This window comes from Ictidomys tridecemlineatus, chromosome 11 (genome assembly GCF_052094955.1).
Source record: "Ictidomys tridecemlineatus isolate mIctTri1 chromosome 11, mIctTri1.hap1, whole genome shotgun sequence".
In the NCBI taxonomy this organism is placed as follows: domain Eukaryota; kingdom Metazoa; phylum Chordata; class Mammalia; order Rodentia; family Sciuridae; genus Ictidomys; species Ictidomys tridecemlineatus.
Window position 1 is genome coordinate 46,863,628 of NC_135487.1, and position 26,310 is coordinate 46,889,937.

The 26,310-nt window shown below is 39.6% G+C and overlaps 1 protein-coding gene across 4 annotated transcripts in view; it reads left to right on the forward strand.

Moving 5' to 3' along the window:
* The window catches only part of Nfia (nuclear factor I A), a 561,296-nt gene that overhangs the window by 176,588 nt on the left and 358,398 nt on the right, over window positions 1-26,310 (forward strand). For 2 of the 4 annotated variants that reach the window (XM_040288754.2, XM_040288755.2), the window contains exon 1: window positions 24,324-24,485. The exons of 1 other annotated variant lie outside the window; for it this stretch is intronic. In XM_040288754.2, coding sequence (XP_040144688.1) covers window positions 24,339-24,485 — 147 coding nt within the window. In that variant the 5' untranslated portion in view covers window positions 24,324-24,338. Of the gene's footprint in view, window positions 1-24,323; window positions 24,486-24,613; window positions 24,800-26,310 lie in introns of those variants that run through there. One more of the 4 variants, XM_040288756.2, reaches the window with a different exon arrangement.

The window sequence follows — 26,310 nt, forward strand, 5'->3', positions numbered from 1 at the left end:
TGTTGTAAACATTTTTTTTCATTTTAATAAGTATCTTCTTTCCTAGAGCTGAGACTCCACAATGCATCTGACCTATAGTTTACTTGGGAAGATACCCATATTCAGAAGTTCTGAGACTAGACTTGGGAAGGTCAAGACTCTGACTCAGAGCAGGTGATATTAAGAACACTAATGAGTTTCTGCATGGCATATATCACAGCTCTGTACTTAATAGTGCCCTAGGTTGTTCACTGTTGGGTAAAGTTATCAAGAATAGTTAAGGCTTCCAGAAACATACCCATAAACAAACTTACACTGATCAATATATGTTTACATGACATAGAAACACAAATATAAATTACAGAATAAACAGGTGTCCCAAGTAAAATGCCATCTCATCAATGTGTGTGTATTGTAGTTACACATAAAATGAGGTATGGCTATCGTTCCCAAATTTCCTAAAAGTTTTTTTTTCCAAGTCATTTATTTATAGAGCCTAAAGATGATGAAATAAGTAACATTAAGATTCTAGGATGAAGCTAATAATTTCAAAAAGGAAATGAGTCAGCTCAAAGTTTGAGCTAGGATATATGTTCTTTGAACATTAATTTATCATTTTATTATAACAAAACTAAGACATAGACCTGGGAATGAAAGGCAGGGAACTATTTCTAACCCTAAAGCTTAGAACATAAATTCCAAGAGAAACACCCTTGGATTTCTTTCTCTGCCTGCTAATATCTAGAACAGCGTGGAATACATAAAATATACTGCAAAAATATATGGTGATTTCAACTGGCTTTTCTTCAGAAAAATCTTCTTATCTAATTGCCAACTGATCTCAATATCTGACAATCCTGACCTTAAATTTTGATAACTTTAGTATACAATATGACTTTCCTACTGAATCTTCTGTAGCATGTCTCTCAAAATGAAAACCTATTATATTATTAGAAACTCTCTCATTACGTAGAAGCTGGAGATGACTTGCTGAAGTCTGAGCTTTAGATAATGTATTGGCAAGAAGAATGATCGTGGCTGGCCCCGATAGGAGAAATAAGAAAATCAAAAGTACACATTTACATCAAATGCCTCAACTCAAACACTGCTGTTGCTTACTCTTCCATCCTTTTGATGAGTTTTTATTTTCTCAGGTGTGAAAAAGGAGTCTTCTGAATAGGATTATAGTTTGTAACTTAGGCAAGAGAAAAACTCATGAGCAATCATTGCACAATGGCAGTGCAAGTGTTAAAAAGAGTGTAATTTGCTTCCCTGATTTTTCTTCCCATTTTCTATCATGAAATATTACTACTACATGGACACAAACCAGCAAAAATATTTGATGTACAAAACTACTTAGTGTTGGGCTTGGGGTATAGCTCAATGGAAAAATGCTTCCCTAGCATGTGTAAGGCCCTGGGTTCTTATCCCTAGTACCACTAAAACAGACAAGCAAAAAAGGCTTGAGTGAATATAATTTTCATAACCAGATCAATATCACTCCTGCTATAGTTCAGATGTAAAGATAGCAATAGCTGCATTATACCAAACTTTTTATTGTAACAAAATTGGTTGCTTTGGTTGTTAAGCAAATGTTATTCATATTTATAAACATAAAGCAACTCATTCTTTGACTTCTCCCACCTTGCCCTGCTCTTTTCTGGCACCAGGAATATTTTCTTAGGAAATGCTATAATAATCTACCATTAAGTGAGACTACAAACAACAGCCTTTTTCCAACACCTTCAGTACGACAAAATCAGCAAAGTAGCTAAAATCAGGTCCTCTCCTGCCTGACCTTTCTGGTAATTTTTTAAAGTGCCCCAAAGCCAGATGGTGCCATCCTCAACTGTGGTGCAGTAAAAGGCACCTAGATGTGTAATCAGACATCAGGGCTCTCTGTGACCTGTCTCTAGTTCTTCTTAAGTGGTTCCCTTAGTCTACCTGAAACTGTTTCCTCTGTGTGAAGAGAGAAGTCAGGTCCTACTTTACCAAGGTGTTGTGAGAACTGCATGAGACCTCATATGTAAAATTTCTAACCCTAGTCTCCTAGCAGAGTTGGTAGGTTATAAATTCATTTCAAAGGTAGCTTCTGAAATATAGATCTGGGACTACTAGAATAGGAAAATTTTTAAAGAGCAGAAAAATATATGTAGCAATTGTAACTTGTATCCCTGTATCTTTATTTCCTTATCTTTCAAATGGGGATAATGTATCCCCTTAAAAGTTGTGAAAATAAAATAATTAAAAATTTAATAAAATTAGATGATAAATAGCAAATAGTAGTAGCTCTCCATAAATATAACTTGTTATTTGTCTATGAGAAGGAGATTAGCTAGAGAGAACAGTTATCAGAACTTCCACTTACCTATTCTGTGTCCTAATCAGACACTCAAGCCTCTCGACTCTCTCTACCCCCCTCGAAGGGCCTAATCTTTAAGGAACAGAAAGAAGTTAGACAAAGTCTTATAAGTTAAATTTTTTAGGATGAAAAATGTCTTTTCATATTAGAAATAGGTTAACGCTCCCTAGAAACACCTTCAGTTTCCTTACATTATCACATTTAATTCTCACAACAAACCTGTCAGGCAGGTATCAATCTTCACCTTTTAAAGGATGAAGAAACAAACTCAGAAAAACTCAGTGACTTGGGATGGGGTTGTAGGTCAGTGGTAAAGCACTTGCCTAGCATGCGTGAGGCACTGGGTTGATTCTCAACACCACATATAAATAAATGTATAAAATAAAAGTCCATCAATAACTTAACTAAATAAATAAATAAATAAAATTTTTAAAAAAGAACTCAGTAACTTATCCAGGACCATACAGCTACTCTTCTAATGAAACATAGTCCACTTCGTGGTTGGTTATGTCCTGAACGAGGTACTGGAGTCAAAGTTCAGCCAGAATTGTCAGGGTGCGAATCTTGCCAGTCCAATTAGAGGTGCTACTTTGGTTATGGAATTCCCATATATACCCCACCCCCACCCCGGCTCCTCACTCCCTCAAAGTACATTCTCAGGGTCCTCTTGACGCTTGCTGCTGCCAAAAGACTCCTAACTCTGGACAGGCTCAGGAACAGAGTCAGGGCTCTAGACAAAATAGGGCCTTGCTTGGACAGGGCCGGGATAATTTTGTAGGCTTCTCTTTCTCCCTCCTGCTACTTGGAATGCGCCTGTAGGTGGCGCCCTGCTTCGCTTAGGGGAACTTGGAGGGCGAGGACACGGGTCACCAGCTGCCTCTCCTAAAGGCCAATTTAAATACTCCTTGGGATTGAACTCACACTGGAAGCTTGCAGACAAGAAGGTGTCGCACCACCACCCACCACCACCCCGGGATTCTCCCTTTCCGCTTGCTCGGTTCCCCTCCCCCTCTCGGGCTGGCAGGGCGGAGGAGAGGTTAGCCTGCGCTTCCCCCGAGGTAGGGCTCGGGAGCGCGATCTCCAAGCACCGGAGGCCGCGCCGAGAGCTCTGGGGCGGTGCTTGAATCCTTGAGCCCGGGTCTTGCCCGACCGCCCCCACTCCCCTCGCTCACTCCCGTCACCCCCTTTACCCGCAGCTGTGGCGGAGGTGGAGGGATGTGGGAGTGTGACCCCCGTGAGTGCTGGGCGGGGCGAGGCAGCTTTTAAAACTTCTGAAAGGCCTCGTTCAAAGCCTCGAAAGACTGAACTTGGGCCGGAAGGCGGTTTCCGCGGAAGGGCCTAAAAGGAGGCGGGGGTGCACCTGCAGGGGCAGGAGCGCGCCGCCAGGGAAGGGGGGGGCCGAGTCACTAGCAAGTACAGAAGCCCCGGCCGGCGCTCGCTGCCCCGCTGGGGAGAGGGAGGCAGAGGAGGTGACCCGGTGTCGCCGGCCTGGCCCAAGACCCTGCCTCCCCACGGGGCAGTCGCGGGAGGGCGAGGGTTTCTTTGGCCCGCGCCTTTCCTGCAGGGTCTTCCTTTCCCTCCCTGGGAAGCCACGATTAAGCAGCAAAACCGAATTTCCAGATTTTAATCCCAGCCCACCCGGGTGGGGGACTGATGAGGAACTGGGCATCGCGATGGAGGATATTCTCATTTCACAACCTAGACCCCCCCCCCGAAAAAAATAAAACCTGGGAAGACTGAGAAGGAAGGGAAAAATAGAGGAGGGACCCGCGCTGGGGGAAGAAGCGAGGGCGGCAAAGGTCACAAGGTGGCGGATCGGAAAGAGGTCCCGGCAGTGTCGGGAGTAGTGGGTGTCCCTGGGCACTCCGGTTGTGCCACCTGGGGATGGATGGGCAGAGGCCACGCGGCCGCCGCCAGCCCCGACTGCTTTGCGACAGACACCAAGTAAAGGCCGTCCGGTGCGCGGCGAGAGACGGACTAAGGGGATTTTCATTAGTACCGCATTATGAGGATCATCGTCCTCCAAAGTCCTTCCTATAGAAGCTCTTGAATAAATTAGGTAAATCATTTGCTCCATTTGTAGTTTTTGAAGAAGACATTTTTTTCCCCCAGATCTTCTGAAATTGAGCGCTTTTAACCAGAGAACAAATATGTGGGGCCTCCTTCCCACTTTGAGCAGTCTCAATGGGTGAGGCTTAAAGAGTGGGTTAGTGAGAACGTGGAGAAAGACATTAGTGTGGAATTGAATAAAGCTGAGTAATCTAGTCAAGGAGGAAAATAATTTAAAAGTAAACTACATAAAGTTTATTATTTTACTTGGAGTCCTTTTCTTTGGTCTGAGAAAGTAAAATACATAAAAGTTGGGGGCGGTGTTCTTCCCATTCCCGTTCATCACACTTTTCTCAAAGTCTTTGAAAGAATGAAGTGAATTGTAAGAAGCCAACAGTGGCTGACATTACTGGCAGCAAAGTTATGGTGAGCAATTCGGTAGATTAATGAAGAGTTTGATGGCAACATCAGCTCTCAAATTTAGTGGCAAATTTATTTTTTAAGTAAAATAGGCTGGTTTTTATTATTAACCTCATACTTCAGGAGGTAGGGAACATAGAAAGAAAGAGACTGAAAGGAAAATAGGGCGTTGGAAACAAAAGGGAGAGGCAAGATTAACATTCTGGTTTTCAAGGAGTCCCAAGTCAGAGTCCTGATGCCCTGCACATTTTTTTGGTAGAGTTTACTTTATAATATCAGCGGATCTGGTCTCTAAGTGTATCACAAGAAAGGACAGACACTTAAGCAAAATGTTTTTCCTTTTGTGAACTTCTGGCACTTGTTTGATGCAGTAGTTCCAAATGAAAAGGGGGTCCTCCTGCTGCCGGTGGCCTGAGCTGAATTTGCGGCTTTAAAATCAGCAGGTGTAAGGCTTGTTCCTAGCTCTGGAGCCAGGACCTGATGGATGAGAGAAACAGAGGAACCAACAGGGCAGTGAGTTCTGGGTAACTTGCCCTGGCATTTAAGCAGGCTTGGCCTGGCATGTTGAAACTCTCTCCAATGTTAGCAACGTTAGTTCTGATCTCTTATAAACTTCCCCACTTTGCACCAGGTACATTTGGTATACAGAATGAAAGCAACATTTTTATCCATGAAGACTAAAATGTAGCCTTTAGAATACTCCCTATTCAAAGGTTGAAAGCCTGTCAAGGGCTCAAAGGCAAGTTGTACTGCACACAGGACAACTTGCAACTTATCAGGTGCAAAAGAGCAAGAAACTTTGTAAATAAGGTACTGCATAATAGCATAGTAACCACAGAAGGACCAGAAATGCTTGGAGTACATTTGTATTTGCTAAGACCTGGTGGGGTGGAGACTGGGTACACTGGTAATTGAATATTTTTAAATTTACAGAAAGCAGTTTTATCTTCATGGAGCCAGAAGGATATACTCTCTCAGCAAAGCACTCTTGGTCATTTCCCCCTGAGTTATAGGGTCTAAGACTCTCACAAGCTTTCCTGCCTGACAAATCACTAAACTTGCAAACTCTGCAACTTTTCTCTTGAGTTCCTTATACAAATCACAAACGCTCAAGGGTAAAATAATTAAGGTGGCGGATTCCCCCAGATAACATAACAGGAACAAACACACTGTCATCTACATTGGCACCAACATTCCCACTCTGGGTCCACAGGCTGCCAGCTAAAAAACAAGCTAAAGAACACTTTAAATGTGTGAGGAGCAAACTTGATTCAGGGTACAAACATATACCACAAACATAAAAGGTGAAGAGGGAGTGGAGGATGGTGGAGGATGGAGTGGTAATGCTGGGTGCTAGAAAGAAGAATTACTTTAAAAAAAAAAAAAGTCTGGGGAATTCCAACAAGCAGTGAAAAACAGCAATGAAGGTCTGCAACCAGTCAGCTCCAGAGGCCTTCACTCCATCTCTTTAGCCTTGTGGTCCCACAATATCAAATGCTGTGGTTTCAAACTTAGAAGATGTGGTTTTTAAACTGGGATTGGGTCCTGCCTTTCCCCCTTTCCTCTTTAGCAGGCCCTTCCTGTAAGCAGATTTACTTTTCCATATATTTCTGGGAAGTCACTTTTAGGAAATCTTGCCTCTGCAAAACATTGTAAACATGGTAATATACTGCAATTTTATTTAGTCCTTGAAAGAGGCTCTGTTTTCCTGAAAGATTGAGGAACTCTGCTAAGACTGGCCCAGGAAAGTTTGGATTGACCCCACTATCCACTCTTGTGAACAGGAAAGGTGTTGCTGTTTGTTTTTCCTGTTATGTGTATGTGTTGATTTGTTTTTATTTGGCTTGAGTTTTTAATGCCTAGGAAAATTTAAATTCATGCAATACTCTCTCCAAAAAGAAAAAGAAATTAAATTTGTTCTCCTCATGACACCCTAGAACAGGATGGAAGGACAATTTGCTGAATTGGTGGGCCCACGAATAACGTGGAAAAACAGACCTTAAAGGACAAGGTTGCCCCAGTTGGAAGTGGAAGTCGCAGAGCGAGGGGACAAAGGTTTCCCACAGGTCTGGGTTGGGGGAGGGAGGAGAGTGCAGGGAGAACTTTGAAAATTCATTGGGCAACTGATCTCCTTCTGGACAACTCGCCCGGGAACTCGGTGGGTTTCATCTTGCATGGTGAAACTAAGCCTCGGTTTTGCTACATCGCCTCCTCCTTTCCCCAGGGATGCGCCCAGACCAGCGGTAAAGAAGGGGGCGCGGCTCGAGGTCAGCTCCCAGGCCAGAGGGCGGCGCCCAGCCGCTGCGCTCCACCGCCTCCTCCAGCAACCTCTCGGTCATGACCTTGCCCAGCAGCTTCTGCGCCTCCAGCTGGGATCGTCCACCACCACCACCCCCATCCCAGCCGGTTCTTAGGGTTTGAAGTGGAAGATCCCCATGGTCCGGGTGGGTGGCGATGGAGAGCAGAATGGAATTTATTTAAGCTCAAATTCCCCCAGAAGCCCGAACACTCCTGAGGTCTCGGGATGCTCTTGGAGGCCAAGTATGTGCAGCGCCTGGGTGCCCAGTTGCTGCGGAAAGAGACGAATGACATTCGCTAGGTTTCCCAAGTTGAACTTCTAAAAATTTTAAAATGTGGGTATCTTGGGTTTCCTCTTCGAAACTTCGAGCAGCTCTTTAGAAGGAAAGTTTTGCACCGTGTGTGATCGTGATAGTTGGGGCGGAGGTCTCCTCCGGCTAGAATCTCGTTCCGTCCTCACAAGCGAGAAGTAGGAAGGCAAGCAGGTGGAGTAGAAGGCAGTGCACCTTTGTCTGTATTTTTATTCATTTATTTTGGAAATTGTGCTAATAAGATTGACCAAGAAGAGTCGTGCGTTCACGCGAGCACTTAAATTGAATGAACTTTTCTCTCCTAACTCTCAGCCAGACACTTTCGGGCGGAAGGAGAAAAACCCTAGAGCCTGCAACCCGCTGAGGTTGGCGTCGGAAGCCATCCCGCTAGTATCCCAGGCCAGCCGCCGGGGACAGGGCCAGTCTCTCTACCCGCCCCTGCTAAAACAGTTAATGCAACTAGGGTTTCAGAGTGCACCGAGGAAAGCCGTGGGGCATTACTCTCCTACAAGCAGTGACCTAAGCCTGCCAGCGCCTACCTTGTTCTGGAAACACCTAATCTCCACTTCCTCTATAAAGCTTAACTGCGGCTCTCCTCCAATCCCAAATTGCAAACACTAGCAGAATTTCTCCCTTAAGCATTCCATTCCTGTGACCCTTCCTAAAACTTGGTTTAAGTCTGCACTCTTGGGGGTCCTTACGAGGGGAGAGAAATTCAGGATGCCCTCTTTCCCTTTAAACTAATAATGACACAAAGGAGCACTCCGCAGATTTGAGATTGTTTTGACTTCATAATTCAATTACAGAGACTAAGCCTAAGGTAACAAGTTGTGTAGGAAAGAAAGCATCACAAGAGAAACAGGCAGAAACTGATGCCTTGGAAATTTCTCTCCAAAGTAAACCTCAGCTTCCTCCCACCTGGATAGTCATGACACTGATTAATAAGCGTGCACTCAACATATAGAGTCAATGGTGCATGTTTCCACTGATCTGGTCAAGTGAAAATTTTTCCAGTACCTTAATTCTTGTATGAATGGGATTGGAGTTTTGGTAAGGAATGTTCTGGCCTATTCTTAATAAAGTCTGCTGAGCTCCTTTCTTCATGCTGACATCATAAAAGCCAGATAAAATAAACTGCTTAGAGGCCTCAGCTGAAATCCAGGAGCAGTTCAAAAATTCCTCTATTATATTTGACCTTGCTTTCCCTGTGTTTACACGGGAGTAATAATAACTTCTAACATCCATTGAGTTGTTACATGTGCCATGCTCTGGTCTTACTGATTTGATAATTCATTTAATTCTGATGACAGCCCTATGAATTTGTGGCTGATATAATCCCTACTTTATAAATGCAGGAAACTGAGGCACAACTAAACTAACTAATTTGCTATGATAACTCAACTAGTGTATGTCAAAACTAGCTAGTGGTTGACTCTAGCACCTGTGCCCTCCACCACTCTCCATAAGGATGAAAAGGGTATCTAACAGTAGTCCCTGCATATGACCCTGCTTAGAGAGCTGTTTTCCAGAAAAGTGTCAGGGAGTAATTAATCCTATTAATTTGGTCACTCTAGACAGCCAAACTGGCACAGAGCTCTTGTGCATTAAAAAAATTATTTTTCCCTGAATTATCAAGTATTTTGATGCATTTTGTATTACAGATTATTAATAAACAAGTACATTGAAATTGTGCTAATCCCCAAATCCTTCTGGCTGATCCTTGAAAATAGTCTTTTCTTCCTTCCTCAAAAATATAATTGTAAGATTACATTGTCATTCTCAAAGATACACACACACACACACACACACACACACACACACACTTCAGAACTAGGACAATAACAGCTCTCAATATAGATACACTCTTTATTGTTAAAGATTCAGGCTTATTGGTTTCATCCCTTTTATCACCATCAGTTTAAACGGATGCCACCTGAAGAATGTTGACCTCTTTTTCTCTCTACATTATCACCTCATCATCAGTCCCTCCTAGATAGAATCATGGTGTGTATGTACAAAAACTGGCCTTAGAAAGCACATCATTTATTTACCCTTTGCAATTCTGCAGATGAGCAAAGAGGACCATGGAAAAAGGACCTTCCCAAACTTACAAAGAACCCCTACTTCTAGTTTACCAAGTTCATTCCTCTTCCCTCACCCCAGACTGCCTTGAGAGTTGACAAAACGCATTTAGACTATAAAAGTATTTAGACTAAGCGCACACTTATATATTAAAAAAAAAAGTTTTAACAACCTTTTTTGGCCCAAGAGATATAAAGAAGGGGCTGTCTTACTCCTTTCTTCCTTTCAGATGTGTTTCTGGAATGTCTTCACCAGATGTTGACCCAGGAACTTGCAAAAGCGGAGTCTCCCACATGTGCCTGCATTTTAAAAGCTTATTTTTAGATTTGACCCCAATTAATGATTTTTTTTTCCTGTTTAAAGAGGGGGAATTTTAGTTTTGCCTGCAAATGATCCGAGTCTTTACAGAGTCTGCGTTAACGTCAGTTGGTTTCACTCCGGGACGTGCTAGTCTCACAGTCTAGTTTTGTTCAGACTTTATTTTGCGCCAAGCTGCATCACAAGCCACCCGTCCAACGCTGCAAAAGGTGGAGGCAGGGATTGGGGTGACGGGCTCTTTTGCTCTCCCCCACCCCCTTCATATACGTGAAGCAATTTGGAATCGTTCCACTTGGCTTTGGCGCGCGCGCGGACACACACACACACACGCACACACGCACACACACACGCACACACGTGTACCGTGCATGTGTGAGCGCCTATGGATCTGTGTATGCGCGCGTTTGTGATTTAAAGTGACAGAACCAAGAACCGGACTGAAGCAGTGAATTATTTTGCGTGATAAATCAACTTGATTGTCTCCACGCTATGCTTCCATTATTCATCCGAGTGTTCGGTGGTTACGGCGGACGTGCACTGCGGCAAAAATGTCCTCGGAGCCGCTAATTTTGTGGCCACTGCGGCGGCGGCGGCGCGGGGGCGCGAGCACGGATTGATTTTTCAAGATCGCGTCTCCTTGAGTGCAACTTGCCAAATGGAAACGAGTTGACTGCAGAAGTCTCAAAGGATGTATGTGGATTGGGTTTTGTACCTGCATTTTTGTTTTTGTTTTGTTTTTTAATAAATAAATATTTTTTTTTACCTTTGCGGGAAAGAACCAAGCTGTTGGTAGTGCAGAAAGGGAGATAAAGCTTTTCTGTTTTATTTTCCATATATATATATATATATATATATATATATATATATATATATATATATATATATATATATGAAAATGGCCACCACCTCTTTTGCTTTTTGAGCTTTGGGGAGGCCATACCTTTGCAGATATGGAGATGACGCTTTGAATCCTGTTTATTCCTTCTCTCACTTCCTCCTTGTTGGTTCTTCGTCCTTGTCAGCTTTGCTACAGCCACCGGAGAGAAATGTTCATAGGCACTTGTGGGGGTCGTTTGTCCTCACTTGCTTTTTTCTTCTGACAAGTGGTTATCATTTTTTTTCCTTTAAAAACTGATCCTTTTTGTCTGTTTATCAGATTTTTAATAAAAATGTGTCCAGAATATGTTTCCTTGATCTTCTATTTAAACAGTAAGCCACCGCAGCAGTTGAACTGCAGCGGGAGGCAATTTCTCTCCCAGATCTGATAAAGATCACCTGGTGCAGTCATAACCCAGGGGTTACAGGCACCTTCTTATTTTATTGTTTATTTATTTGGTTTGTTTTTGGGAGAGAGAGAGAGATGGCTAATTAACAAATTTATTACTAGATGTGTAATGATGCCTGTAAATTTTTAAAAAGCACATCCAGAATTTTACTATAATACTATGTCCCTATTCTCTGTAGCTAAGCATAGGGATTATATCAGACTGCCAATCTACATTTAAAAAGTAGTATTCTGAAGATTTGGAGGACAATTTTGACATCCCATTTTGTTTTCAGGACAAAACTTGAGTATATTTCAGGCATAGGAAAACCTTTTTCATTCATAAACATTAGCATTGACATGTTTATCCTATGTTTTTACTTCTCCTGAAGCTGCCTACACAGCTATAGTGTTATTTGTCAAATTGAGAAGATAATTGCAGTGTCATGTGTTAGTAATGTCACAGTGTTGCATAATAATAACTTAAGCAAGGTGTCTTTGTTTACAGTGATGTAACTTTCTCAAAGTATATTTGTAGTTTTAAAGGATTTAAGTACAGAGTAGATTGCAAATGAATAGCTGCCCTAAAGAAAGCCAGCAGCAACATCCAGATGGTTCTTTCAGTCTCATCTTAATATGTGATCCCAACCTATAGATAGTAGAAGCAAGAAGACCTCTATTTCCCTGGAAGGAGTGGAGAGATTGGAAAATAACATTTAAAACATAATAAGTTGGTTACGTTTTTGAGCCATTGTTTCACAACCCACAATCTATAGACAGTACACAACTTCCATGTTATCCTGATGTGGAAATAGAGGGGTATTATAATTTAGCCACTAGAGAAGAGACAAATGGAAGTAGGTTAACATGTAGGGCTACAGAGAGGTGGCCTACCAACTCAAGGGAAGCCAGTACTCTTCCAGGCAGCAGATATTAATTGTCCTTATCTTCTTAAACACCCAGATTTCAGGGTTTCCAAGTTGAGTATGAGTCTAATTTATAGCTATATAAATGTGACTTATCACAATGTGTAAATTCACATAGGAACATACAAAAACTAGCAAAGAATTTTTTGTTGGACATAAGGCAGGGCCCAGAACTTGTGAAATGCTCCCCTACAGTTAATCTGAGTTAATACTTTTCTAAAAAAAAAAAAAAAAAAAAAAAACAAAACAAAAAAAAAAACAACTTTTTTAGTTGTAGATGGACACAATACATTTTATTTATTTATTTTAATGTGGTGCTCAGGATTAAACCCAGTGCCTCAAATTTTTTCTAGGCAAGTGCTATACCACACCTAGGCCACAACCCCAGCCCTGAGTTAATACCTTTTGTGGTATCTTCTATATAGCCATGCTTTGCCATGACAGAGTCAGGTAACAAAATTGCCTTTTAAAAACTTTCTTGATATGGATTTTTTAAAGGGTAAGAAAATGGCAAACCAAACTTTTTATTGTAGAAAAAATTAAGTAAAAATTTTACTGTATTGTTGCTTTAGAACTTTTTATTAAGGTAAATGAATATTTTATTTGCTGATATTAATAAATACCTGATACTACAAATATAATTATAACATTTTATTAATTAGTTGATTTGGGTTTTGATATAAAATATCATGGTTAAAAAAAACCTTCAGAATTCTCATATAGGGATTATTCCATCACTGAAGTGCTTGTTAATTCCAAGTTAGTATTCTTCTATTAAATTTATATATTACTCTAAAAGCTGAGGAATTTTGTGTGTATATGTGTGGTTAATGAAATTATTTTATCTACAGACTATGGAAGTCTGTTGCTGTTGTCATACACACTAAGACAACAATTTATAATAGTTAAGGTTATAATGTTACATCTGAAAAAATTAAAGCAAAAGTATTGAGCAAATTGAAACAATTAGAGTGATCAAGTAACAATGTGAAAACAATATAGACCCTTGTAAAACCATGGGTTTTATTTAACTTTACAAAAGAAAAAGAAGGAAAGGGGGATGAGTTTCATAAGCTCTTGAATACCTTTTGAGTTAAGAGCATTTAGCTCAGGAAACAACAGGTGACTGTGGGAACTTTATTCTCTACTACGAAAAATTCTCTTCTGGACATGCTACAAAAACTAAGAACAAAAACAGATTCAAACAGTATTTTAACTAACACTTGATATTGCAGTGAGTGTTTCTTTCGATTATCTGTAACATAAAGTTAAATTGTCTTCTCAATTTCCCACTTTGAGAAACTAAATTCAACAGAAATAACTATTTTAATCTGATTTGCAGCAAATATCATCCATATTACATTTTCAGAATTTACTGACATGCTGAGATGTGTGGACATAGTACTTACTGTTTATCTGATATTCAAATAAGTGTTTCAAAAAGATAGTCCTATTATTATTAAAAGGTTCTGGATGTGAAGGGGGACAGAGAGGTGGGTTGCAACTTTCTATTTGATGCAATGCCACATGTAATATGTTGTTACTAACCTGGAGAAGACTATTATGTTCTAGCTTTATGGCAAATAATATAACCCAAACTTGCCTAAAATCACAGGCTTTAAAAGACCAGATCATCCCTTACTTGTCCTGCATCCCCAAAACTAATGTAGTACCTGGCAGACCAGCAACATTCAGTAAATGTTTTTCAAACTTGAATTTAATTGATAGTTCATTTTTTAAAAAAAATTTATGATGGCGTAAATTTTGGTAGAGACTAGGACTAGTAGAAATACTTTGGCAGAGGACCAGCTTGGAAAATTCTGCTTCTATCTGCTATCTCACAACAAATTAAAATATGTTTGATTTATTGTCAACTTTATAGCTCATGCAAGGACTAGCAAACTAATAAGAATAATGTTAAAACCAGAAACATGCACCATTTTTTGGCCTCTTTTTGAAAAAAAAAAAAAACCACTTTCTTCAATATACTATAAGCATACCAACTACATTACAAACTTTAATTTTTCAGCTTTCAATCTGACCCTGCTTGCAACCAACTGGCAGTTTCAAGCATCGTCGCCAAATTTAGGCACTCTTTATAATTGGTTCTCCTTGCTCTCATTTTGGTTTTCTTTCCTTGGTAAACACAAAATAAAAACTATGCCAAGCTGACAAAATGTATTGAAAGTAAATTCCATTATTTCCAGCATTATATTATTACTGGGCAAGGCATTACTGATTAAATGAATCTTAACATCTGCAATACACCTAGGCATTATTCCTGCATATTAAAACCCAGAGTATTTTTCCAAACACCTTATTTCTGCATTCATGTGATCTGAGATAGAAACCAACTTCTTTTCTTGACCCATTAAAAATATTGGCCTTAGAGGGATTATTCATTGTTTCCATAGGTACAGAATTCTGCTGATGCCAGCCCAACTTGTAACTTTAATAGCATAGAAAATAAGATATATAAGAGAGGAAAATAGCATCACAGTGTAATTCTATGATTTTTTTTAACAGTGCATTGTATATATAAATATTAATAGATAAAGCCAGAATTAAACTACTTTTCTTATCACAATTAGGGAAAAATTCTACCTGGCCAAATATGTAATTTGTAAAGTTTTCTCATAAAATGTGAAGTATTATATTAATATGTGATTATATGAGTGTGTGTGTGTGTGTGTGTGTGTGTGTGTGTGTGTTACAGAGGATCCAAACCAGGGCCTCATGCATGCTAAGCACGCACATTAGCACTAAGCTATACCCCCCCCCCCAACACAGTATTTACTTCTAATGTTACAAAAGGATAATAAACTCCCATCAGAATTCTCTCAAGTGTTCTAATGTTGTAGTTCTAAACCATTAGCTGGCAAAGTAATGACCTGAAGATGTTAATGTATTATCAACAATAGTGAAGAGATCAGCTGAGCAGTTTACATAGTTTTGGGAGAAGTGGTGACCACGCTTTTCAAGGTAAAGAGAAGTATAGTGTAGTGTTATTTATCAAGATTAAATGAGTTCAATCAAGTGTCTTTTGTTCCAGGTTAAGCTCTGGGACAGCTTGATTAACTTTCCCATTTTCAAAAAAAAAAAAAAGGTGGGGGGGATGAGATAATGAAGGCAAGAAAGGTTAGCTAGTTTGTTTCTGGACCTCCACAATCTGTCTCTACAGTGCTATCAGAGTGATTTTTCTAAACAAAAACTCCTCCTATTTTTAAAACTATCTTTTAAAAATCCCTTACTGATTCCCCATAATTGTCATGGTAAAGTTTATGATCTTAATATCTCATCACAAGGACCAGTATGTTCTGTTTCAAGTTCAACCTTTCAGCCTCCCACTAGCTAGCAGGCCATTTTATTTAGCTATCATTTCTTTCTTTAACTAACCATTTCTTTTAACTATCACCCTAGCCTACCTCCTTCTGGTTCCCATATCTCCTAAATAACACTTATTATATATAATTTATTTTTTTTATGTGGTGCAGAGGATCGAACCCAGGGCCTCTAATGTGCTAGGTGAGTGCTGTACCGCTGAGCCACAACCCAGCCCCATATTTAGTTATCTTTGAGAAAGCAACTGCTCCAGCACTCAAATATATTTCTGAAATGAATGAATGAGCCTATATACATATAGTTCTCTTATACAGAACTATAGATCTCCAGAATTTCAAAAGATCTTAGATATCCAAGTAGTTCAAAGATATTTTTCAGAGCTGGGAGTGTGGCTTAGTGGTACAGCATTTGTCAATCATGTATGGGTCCTGGGTTCAATCCCCAGCACTACTAGAGAAGAGGAGAGTTGCGGAGATTGGGAGATTTCTCAGATGAAGAAACTGAAAGTGGTCATGATAACTCAAGATATGTTCAAAATCATACAATTAGTGGGAGTGCTGGGACCAGAATCCAAAATTCCTAATGCTCATAAAATCAAATTCATAAGCAACACAATTAATTAAAGAAATTATTCAATATTTTCTCCAAAGAAAAAAAAATAAGATTGTTCCTTCCTTCTCAAATTTAAAAAATAAAATTACTATGTAATCCAGCAGTTCAACTTCTGGGTCTATGCCCAAAAGCTTTGAAAGCAGGAACTCAAATAGATGTTTATGCACATCCATGTTCATAGCAGCATTATTCAAAACAACCAAAAGTTTTGGAAGCAAACTGCTTGTGTCCATTAACAGATGTTGTATAGACATGTATGGAATATTATTCAGCCGCATAAAGGAAGGAAATTTGACATATGTTATACATGAATGAGGCTTGAAGACATTTTATATTAAATGAAATATGCCAGTCACAAAAGAATAAATATTTATGATTCTACTTGCATAGGATACTGACAGTGGTAAAATTCATAGATGAAATATTATGGTATTATCAGGCACTGGGAAGAGGAAGAGGAGGAAGCATGGAATTTTTGAATGGATACAGAATTTCAGTTTGGGAAAATGAAAAAGTTCTGGAAATGGATGGTAGTAATGGTTTTGCGACAATGTGAATCTACTTAATGTCACAGAGCTGTATATTTAATAATTATTAAAGCAATAAATGTAGTATTATACATACTTTACCACAACTTGACAAGAAAATGTTGACATTTCCCTATGAGATCATCCAAACAATATCAGATTAGCTGGACACAGTGGTGCACACCTGTAATCCCAGCAACTTGGTGGGGGCTGAAGCAGGAGGATCACAAGGCCAACCAGGCAACTTAGGGAGACTCTCGGCCTCAAAATAAAAAATAAAAAGGACTGGTGGCAGAGTGCCCCTGGATTCAATTTCCAGTAGAAAACAAAAAAAAATAGAACCAAACAACCCACATTACTAGATTGTATCCTATTTCCCTACCCTGATCTACATAAACATTTTTTTTTTCCTGTTATGTTTCTAAGTTTACCTGTAATCCTGGTTTGAGGCACGCTACCCACTTACTCTGCTTGTTGTATCAAACAAGAACCACCTCAGTTCTACAGTATCCTTTGTTGGAGTTCCTTTGCCGACTGCATCCTGGGTCACCTTATGAAGAGCTATGAGGGAAGTTTGGAAAAGAGAGTTGGAAGCCAGTGTCCATGCCAACTGGGTTGTCAAGTTCCCATTTCCTTCCTAATTTTTTTTTCTTTTTTTTTGAGGAGGGTCTAATGTGACTTAGGAATATCATCACAAATGTGTGAAGACAACCGGTGCAAGTAGCCAGTCTCCAGCAGTGCTTGCCTTTCTTTACTGCTGATTTTCTGGGCCTATAACTATGCATGGACATTCTGGTTTAGCTCAGTGAGAGCACTAGTACCAATAGCTCAAGGCCCTTGAGCTGTAGCTGAGGGGTTCCCATCCTTCCCACTCTCTCTGGTTCTATCCTGGCTGGACTACTACACAGCAACTGAGCACTTGGTTGAATGCATCAGAGGAAGCTGGACCTGGACATGACCACAGGGTCTATGTATATACCCTGGCACTGGCAAAGGTGGTGCTGGGAGATCATGTGTCAAACTTTTTCAGACCTCAGAACATCCGTGTTGCTTTTGGATAACCTTTCTAGAATTGTAAAATCATGTTAATATTGTACCTCTCCTAAGTCTTTACTTTTCCCTCTTTGAATTCATTAGCAGGAAACTCAAAGTCACAATTATTAATTAATTAATTATATTTTGTAGTTGTTGATGGACAGCATGCCTTTATTTTGTTTGTTTATTTTTATGTGGTGCTGAGGATCAAATCCAGTGTCTCACATGTGCTACACAAGCACTCTGCCACTGAGCTAGAGCTTCAGCCCTGAAAGTCACAATTTTAAGTCAACTTTAACAAAGTATGAATCTCTTTGAATGTTGTCCTTGATGCCACTCTTTATTTTTATCTTAATAGATTGTGTGTGTGTGTGTTACACATATACTTCTACTCTAAAGCCGACAAGATACAGGCAGGGTAAATATGATTAAAGAACCACATTTGCTCTATATAAACCTCTACTAACAACTATTGGTGGTACAGGCCTTTATAGAACAGAAACTTAAATGTTTTGAACAGTTTCACATTCATAATTTCTTTGAGTCCTCACAAAACTACTTGAAGCAAGCCACGCTGATTCTATCTACATTGTACAGAGAAGAAAGCCTGAGGGGATGTCAGAGAAGTTGAAGTGCCCAAGGCCACCAGGAGTAGAGAATAGGAACCCATGTCAGCAGACAGCTCTAAGCATCTAGTCATGATTCTACCTTAGGATTCTAGACTCCTGCCTTCACCTTCATTTATTTCTCCTGAAAATTATCTTTTAACTATCTAAACACATTTGGGTAAATCTTTAAGCACTAGCCTGGATTTTGTTCAAGCAATTAACTGTTTCCTCTCCTCTTTCACATTTGTTGACAGTAATTCTTGCCTTTCCCAGGCCTCTTTCTTATTTTGATACCAGAGATAGTTACTCACTCCTTTCTCATTCCTGAAAAATATCCTTTGCATGATGTAATGAAACTGGCACTGGACTGGGGATTAATTCTTTACCAGCTGTTTGGCCACGAGCTAGCTCCTTAACTCTGGTAGTTTCAGTTTTGTCATCTGTAAACTGTGGTAGCTGGAAATTTCTGAGCTCTCTTTCAGCTTTCTCCTGTAAATTGTCAACTCATACTTTGCTGCTTCTATTTCAGGCAGGATTTCCTCTTTGGCTTTCCTAGCAGCTCAGTTATAGGACATCACTTTCAGTCTTGTGCAGTTTATTGTGGTGTATACAAGATAAGAATATGGGTCCCGGCTAAGTGTGGTGATGTACACATGGGATCCCAGCTATTCGAGAAGTTGAGGCAGGAGGATCATAAGTTCCAGGCCAGCCCCAGCAAACTTATCAAGACCCTGTCTCAAAATAAACAATAAAAAAGGGATGGGATATAGTTCAAAGGTTGAGTGGCCCCAGGATCAAAGCCGAGTGCCCCCAAAACAAACAAAAACCAAGTCCATATATTTACCTTAGGCTACAGTTAGAGCCAGCTAACCATCAAAATTGTACTTTTAAAAATTTGAGGCCTTGGGCTGGGGCTGTGGCTCAGCGGTAGTGTACTTGCCTGGCATGTGTGAGGCACTGGGTTCGATTTTCAGCACCACATAAAATAAAGGTCTATCAACAACTAAAAATAAATAAATAAATAATTGAGGCCTAAACACAAGCTAAGGCATTGGAGAAGGATTCTAAATGAACTGAATATTCTATACAACCATTCACTAAGTGAATGACCTTGAGCGGCTCCCCATACTTTCCTGAGCCTCAGTTTCCTCCATTGTGTGGTGAGATAGCAATGCCTGACCCAGTCACCCAGCAGGAAGGGTACAGATGATAACATGTGCATGTCCTATGAAGGGCAAATTCAATATTTTGCTATTTATACTTAGAAATATCCTCTTATGACGATGCCATCTTGCACTGATCTTACTCCTGACCCTATTTTCTATCAGAGTGCAAGGCTGAAAAAGGTAGTCATTTGTTCATGTATTAATGCACACATTAATTCATCACCAATTAATTGAGGGTTTGATACTCACTTTGACACTCTGCTTCCAGGCATACAGGATGAATAAAATGATTGCACTTTAAAGGAAAGAAATAAATAGCGGATGTGTAATGTGAACAGAGCTATTGTAGATGAATGAAAGAGCTTAGAGGGATTGACCAGTTCTTCAGGGGGAAGTTGGTAAGTAGCACTTGGCTCTTGAAAGAAGAAATGGAACAGGGAAAAACTTTTGAGGGGCTTCTGGGAAGAAGGAATCATGCAAACAAGGGGAAAAAAAGAGGGATTAACATGCATGGTGTGTTAGGAAGTGATGAAAAGCGAAAAGTTGAGTCATTTACTGGAGCTGAGATGAGGGTACAGTGGGGGAGAGACTGAGCAGGAGGGAATCTGGGGAAGAAGACTGATAATAAAATCAAATGTATTATGTACCAGGTTAGGGAAAGGCCATATGATTTCTGAGAGAAAACTACTCAAAGTTATTATGAAATTGTTTTACAGTCTTGATTATTAGCTAGAGTAAAGGACAGGCTGTTGTATCAGAAACTCCAAAACAAAGTGGCTTAAATATGATTCAGACTGTAGAAGCGGCTCTGCGCCATGAGGTCATTTAGGGACTCAACTTCCTTCCTTGTTATCATTGTCTTCTCTCCTAGGCCACTGTCCTAGTCTTCAGAGTTGAAGTTAGGGCTCTAAGATGGCCTCATTGCAGCCTCTGGAAAGAGCCACAAGCACAATTTCTTCTAAGCAAGTGGCATGAAAGTTGCACTCAACAGTTCTGCTCACATTTCATTAAGAAGTTTAAAAAAAAAAAAAAAAGGAAGAACTTACTTGCATGTTATACCATATTTTCACTGCATAAACATTGCCGATTTTAAGCCAATTTTTTTTGTTTGCAAAAAGAGGGGTGCAACCATTATGTAAAGCTGATTTTTTTTATTGTGCCAATGTTACTTAAGAATTATTTATTACTAAACTGTCTTTGGTGCAAGATTAGGATGCACAAAATACTTGTGAATACACATTAAAATTGAACAGTGCAAGTTGATGTACATCATTTCTTCCTGACAATTTAGCAAGCATCTTTCCGGTGTGAAAAAAAAAGAATTTGACATATATCTACATGCCACTGGTGAATGCACTTCTGATCTATTTCCCTTTTAATTGGCATGATGAACAGAATGATATCATGTGATGATTACACAACGAAAGTTTTGAATTGAAAAAAAAAACAGCGCAAGCTATGATTGTGCATTGAAATACAGTACCTAACTGCAAGGAAGCCTGGGAAATGCTGACTCTAAACTATTCATCTATATATCCAGCACTAGAGAAAGAACAGATTGGGGGTTGGGGAGTGACAATTGTCTGCCACGACTTGGTTACTTGAGGGCCTCATTAATTCCTATGTTTAATTTTACTTGCAGTGTTTATCATTTAAATTGCTATGTTAGTCCTTTGAATGCCTGTGGTGGTCACTTTGTTTAAAAAGTGCTTTGGATGATATAGGATTTAGGCAAATCAAGAAAATGTAAAGTAATATCTCTGTGTCAAAATTGTTTAATTTATACATTAAACAAATTGATTATTTAAAATATTGCAATTTTGAATTATTACTCTAATTCTGTAAGACTCTGATGTTCTAGTTTCCATATCAATGTCTTACAAGAGGATTATGTTTTTATTTGGGTCAACAAAGCAGAATTCCTGGAAGAGCCTACTATTTTCAAGGCATAAAGCCAACTTACATGGAAACCTGAGGCTCTCAATGGGGTTGGCAACACAAAGTCACCCTACTTGATGTGCACCTGATTTCCAAGGGCATGGTAGAGCTGAGGCTACCAGAATGAAAATTCAGAGAGTAAGAAGAATCAAAAATAATGTCAAAACAATGTAAACAATCCACAAAAGCTATTGTTTCTGGTATTATTTTAATATTATTTAATATTAGTAGGTTTAAGATTATAGAAGTGGCAATTTGTGGACTAGAGAGAACCTCTTACACTACTGACCATCCTGTACATCTGGATATTTAAATTTTGGCATGATCCAGAAATATTTCACTTCTAAATTGTTCCTGTTGATCAAAATCCCTGAAAGATAATATCAGTGTTGGATTTCCCTTGTTTCCTCACCTCTCTCCTGCCATCCACTCTTTTTTCCTTCTTTTTTTTTTTATTCATTCCAGCTATGCCATAACGCAAGATATCCTCTTCTTTCTGTTCTCTTTGTCTCCATTACTACAATGATCTTTCTAATTTGCAAATCTGACCTTTTACATCTCTTGGCTAAATACTTCTGATGTCTTCCCAGTCTCCCAAGTAAAAGTTTAAATAGTTCTTAAGACTCTTGCCAACGCCTGCTTTTGTAACTTCACCCTTAGTTCCTGTAAAGCAAGCTAATTCAAGTTAGGCAATATTAGAAATACATTCCTTTTTTTTTTTGCCCATTATATACATTGACACCACTGTTCTTTCCCAGAGAGGAATGCCCTTCTTCTCCCTTGCTCACCTGACAAGTTTATACTTCTGGCCCAACACAAACATCATTTGCTCTTTTTGAGCCTCTATGATTATTGTCACACCTACAGAAAACCGATCATTCTATTACCATTTGTTCTTTATATATACAAATGGATTTATCACATTATATTATTATTAATCTTTGTGTCTTCTTCCATAGGACTGAAAGTTTCTTGGAGGCAGAGATAATGTTTTATTCTTCTCTATTCATTCATGGTGTCTAGAATGTGGTATTGTTATAACTACTACATATTGAGTACACTAAATACCCTAGGCATGTTACATACATTATTTTAATAATTCTCATCTTCCAGATGGGGAAGCTAAAGCTTGCAGAGATTAAATAATTTGACTAGTGTTCCATGGTATGACCAACATTAAAAAGTTAAGTTTGACTCCAAAGCCTATGGTTTTGTTGACTAGATGGAAATATAAAAGGTCACTTTGAAAATGGTGCCAACCTACCCCAGTAAATCAAGTTAATGAGCTAAAGACAATGTACTGAAAACTCGTTGTTATCAACTATGGACAAGACCTGGCTTACTTAGCATTCGGGATTATTTAGACCATGGCAATGCAATACACAGACAACTTGATATCTCTTGCATTTCAGAGGTTCTTAACTCTTGACAAACAGCCCTCCACTCTCCCAATAAGTTGATGTTCTATTTTACAAGTGTTACATAATGGTCTCAAGTTCACAAGACCTGGTAGCAGCTGAACTAGGCCTAGAATTTTGTTACTTCGAAACACATTTTTTTTTCTTTTACTTAAACAGCTATGTGTCATCAAATGTATTTCTAGGTGAAAGTAGTATGCCAAGTGGACATGCTTAGTGAAGGACTGGATTAAATGCCACAGGCTTTGTAGAGTAAGAGAATACCTGCTTCTGTGAAAAGCAGGCCAGAAGAGCAAAGCTTGTCTAATGCCAAGGACAGCACAGTATGAAAACTCCCAGAAATGCTGATCAGTTGACTACTCGTGAAGTGCAAAACTAAAACCCAAAATGTGATTCGAAATAAAATATGAAATGTCTCTGACTTCTAATTCAACTGTGTAAATTCTTATTATTAATTAGGTCCTTTTACAAGAATATTAAGAAAATCTGACAACTTGCCAGGTTGCTCTTTATTTTTTTTGACTTATTGGATAATTTTTATCAAGTTAGCTAAACAGACATTCTTCTTGTAACTCGGTTAGTTATTCAGCAAAATGTCCTAAGCTACTTAACTGAAGCAAACAAACACTTTTTTTTTTTTTTTTTTTAATAAAAGCAACAACACAAAGCTCAAAAGCCTGGTTGTGACAGCTTTCCATTTAAAGAGATACTTTCTCCTTTTAGAGCTGTCTGTCCCTGTTCTGCACTAATGGCTATCTTGATTAAAACAAACAAACAAACAAAAAAAAACTTTGACATTGAAATATCCAGATGACATGGTCTTAAAGAAAGAGACTGGGTTAATGAAATAAGACAAACCAGTGAAAGGAAGTACTCCATGTTCCAATAATTATCTTTAATGGCCCCCGTCCCCCATGTCAAAACTCTTAACAGCTCTTCTCTTGTGGGGAGGGAGGGCTTGCCTTACACTTTGTGGAACACGGGATTTGTAAGGATATTGGCAAATTAGATGCTTGGCAGTTACAGTAGGCTGTCACTGTATCTTCTGCTTTAAAGGAATGGCTTTACTCTTCAGGGAGCCCACCTAGCAATTCTATGCTCAGCCATCTGCAGAAAATAGAGCCACTGTCTTTTTTCTTTCCAAAACCCAGGGTGGATGCTTTATCTTACTGTAAGTTCTCTGTGACATTTTGCATTCTCTAGATTTAATGCACCAAAGAGGATCTTTAACTCTTGGACTATACTAGTGCAAATAAAGGTTAAATCTCTCACTAACCACCATGAACTAGCCTAATAACTCACGAGAGGCTCTGGAAAAAGAAACCGTGAAAGCAGGTGTGCAGACTTGATTAAAACTTGCAGAACCCGCACAACCTCAGGCGAAGGTACTATATCCTCACATCTCCTAGTACTCGCTGCGGGATCCATAAGCAGGGGAACTTCCACTGCGCCAAAAACATGATCCCGTGAGCGGGGCCTAGTAACACAGGGGCTTTTCTTCCGAACCCTGTCCCGACCCGAGCTTGCGCTGAAGGCAGGGGCTCCCATTGGCCACACGCAGTGGGGGAGGAGGAGACTGGCAGGGAGAGAGACGGGAGGAGGGGAGAAGGGGGCAAGGCCTTTTCCCTGCCCCCCTCCAGGCCCCCTCCGCAGGCAGCCGCCGCCGCCTAGTGCGTGGTTACTATGCAAATTGCAGCGATTGCGGAAATAAACAAGAGGGTAGGGAGGGAACTGAGGGACTGCCGAAAGGATTGCAACTTCTGCAAAGTCTCATACAATCCAAAGCACACAAGGCATAACCAGAGAGAATCAGAGACCCAGCCAGTCCAGGTTGGATCTTTTTCAGGAGAGGGAGAGGGAGGGGCGAGGGAGGGTTGAGAAGAGAAAAGAGAGAGAGAGGGAGAGAAAGAGAGAGAGACAGCGTGCATTGCCATTGCAAAAGACTTCTGATTTGGAGTTAAAAAAAAAAAATTCTCCAAGAAGCCTGCAATTGGCCAACAGCGTTTAAAAAAAACCTCTTCCGGGTTTTCAACGGTTCCAAGTTTATTTAGATATTTTTAAAATGCAAAAAAAGGGGGACAACAAATGAAGCAATTCGTCTGAGCATTTTAAAGTTTCTCACGTACTCTTTTTACATTGCAATGGTACGTGGTACATCTTAAACTTTCTATTTTACATTTATACGATATGCATTTTATAAACAATAATGGTAGAATGATTTTGCTTAATGATTAAGACTTTAAAATTTCTCTAGCTCGCATATGCACTTAAGTGATTGCTGCGTAAATGTCGATTGTGATGGTTTTGTTTTAAAGATGTAGCTTTGCGGATGGCGTTTTTGCTATGTGGATCAGAGACCGGGTTTCCTTTTTTTTTTTTTTCTTTTCGGGATTTGAAAAAATTGCTGAGCTTAACAGATTTTTTTTTTTCCTCCTAGCGCTTGCTCGGTTCCAGAAAGGGGTGGGGGGAAATCCTGTACGTGCTCTGTTCTGTAAAAGACGTCTGGCCTCAGCAGTCAACCTAACACGAAAAGAAATGTCTGGACCGGGAGAATAATTGACGATTCGATCCTCTAATCAATGAGACAACCTGAGAGATTGACAAAAGCTTTATCCAATCACAAGAAAGCTTGGGTGTACAATGGTTCGCAAGAGCCAGAGGGGGCGGGGCAGAGGAGATCTGAAGTTCTCTGCGGCTCTGAAAGGGATGGTGTGGTTCAAGCTGTCAAAGCTACAAGCTCTTCCGGATTTAGCAAGCACAATAGGAAAGCGTTTGCAAGTTTAAGAAGAAGAAAAAGCTGATTGGGGAATTTTTTGCATGAATCGTGCGCCTTCTCCTTTTCTCTTTGAGAAAGAAAACTCGGAAAAATTCTATCAGGGAAAAAATTAATTTTGCATTAGTTATTATTTTTACATTTAAGGAAGTTAGTAACTATTTTGGAAGTAGAGGTTCAACTTATTTAGGAAATGTGTGTCTAAATCTTGCCTTAATTTTGGGACTGTATGAACTTTGGGAAGTAAGATATTGCATACTCAGCATTACAGAATTTTTCACCCTGATTCTCTTAGTAGCTTTGGCATTTCAAATCCTTTGAAGAAATGGGCAATCTTCTCTTGAACTCAAAAGAATAGTTTTAAGAGAGAATGTGTCATAGGTGGACTGAAAGCTGTTTTATAGATTTGGAAGGAAAAGGATAAAGGAGTATATTTTCTTGAATTCTGCTATTTAGGTTGTATGGTCAGTAGCATATAAAACAGTAGACTGTTCATATTTCCTTTTGTTGTCACCACCCCTGTGGAGGGGTGAAAGTGTGGGAGATTGTTGACTCCCTACCTATTAGCTGGAGTCTGGCCTCTTGTTCAAGTCCTTGATGCCAGTCCAGTAGGAACCAACTATAGCTTGTCTTGGAGACAGTAACTGGCAGCTTCTAAGATGTGTCCTTTCCTCCTCCTCTAAGAACATTGTAGACCCCTAATTCTATTGGAAAGTGAATGGAAAATTATATGGGTTCTTTCTTTTTTTTAAATTAAATTCCCATTTATTTCTCAAGGCTTTAGGCCTTCCAATCAAATGCAGTTTGATGTTAGAATTCACTTCAATGCTCAGTTCAGCAACATGATTCAATTTAGGTTTATATGCATATAAGAAAAGTCTA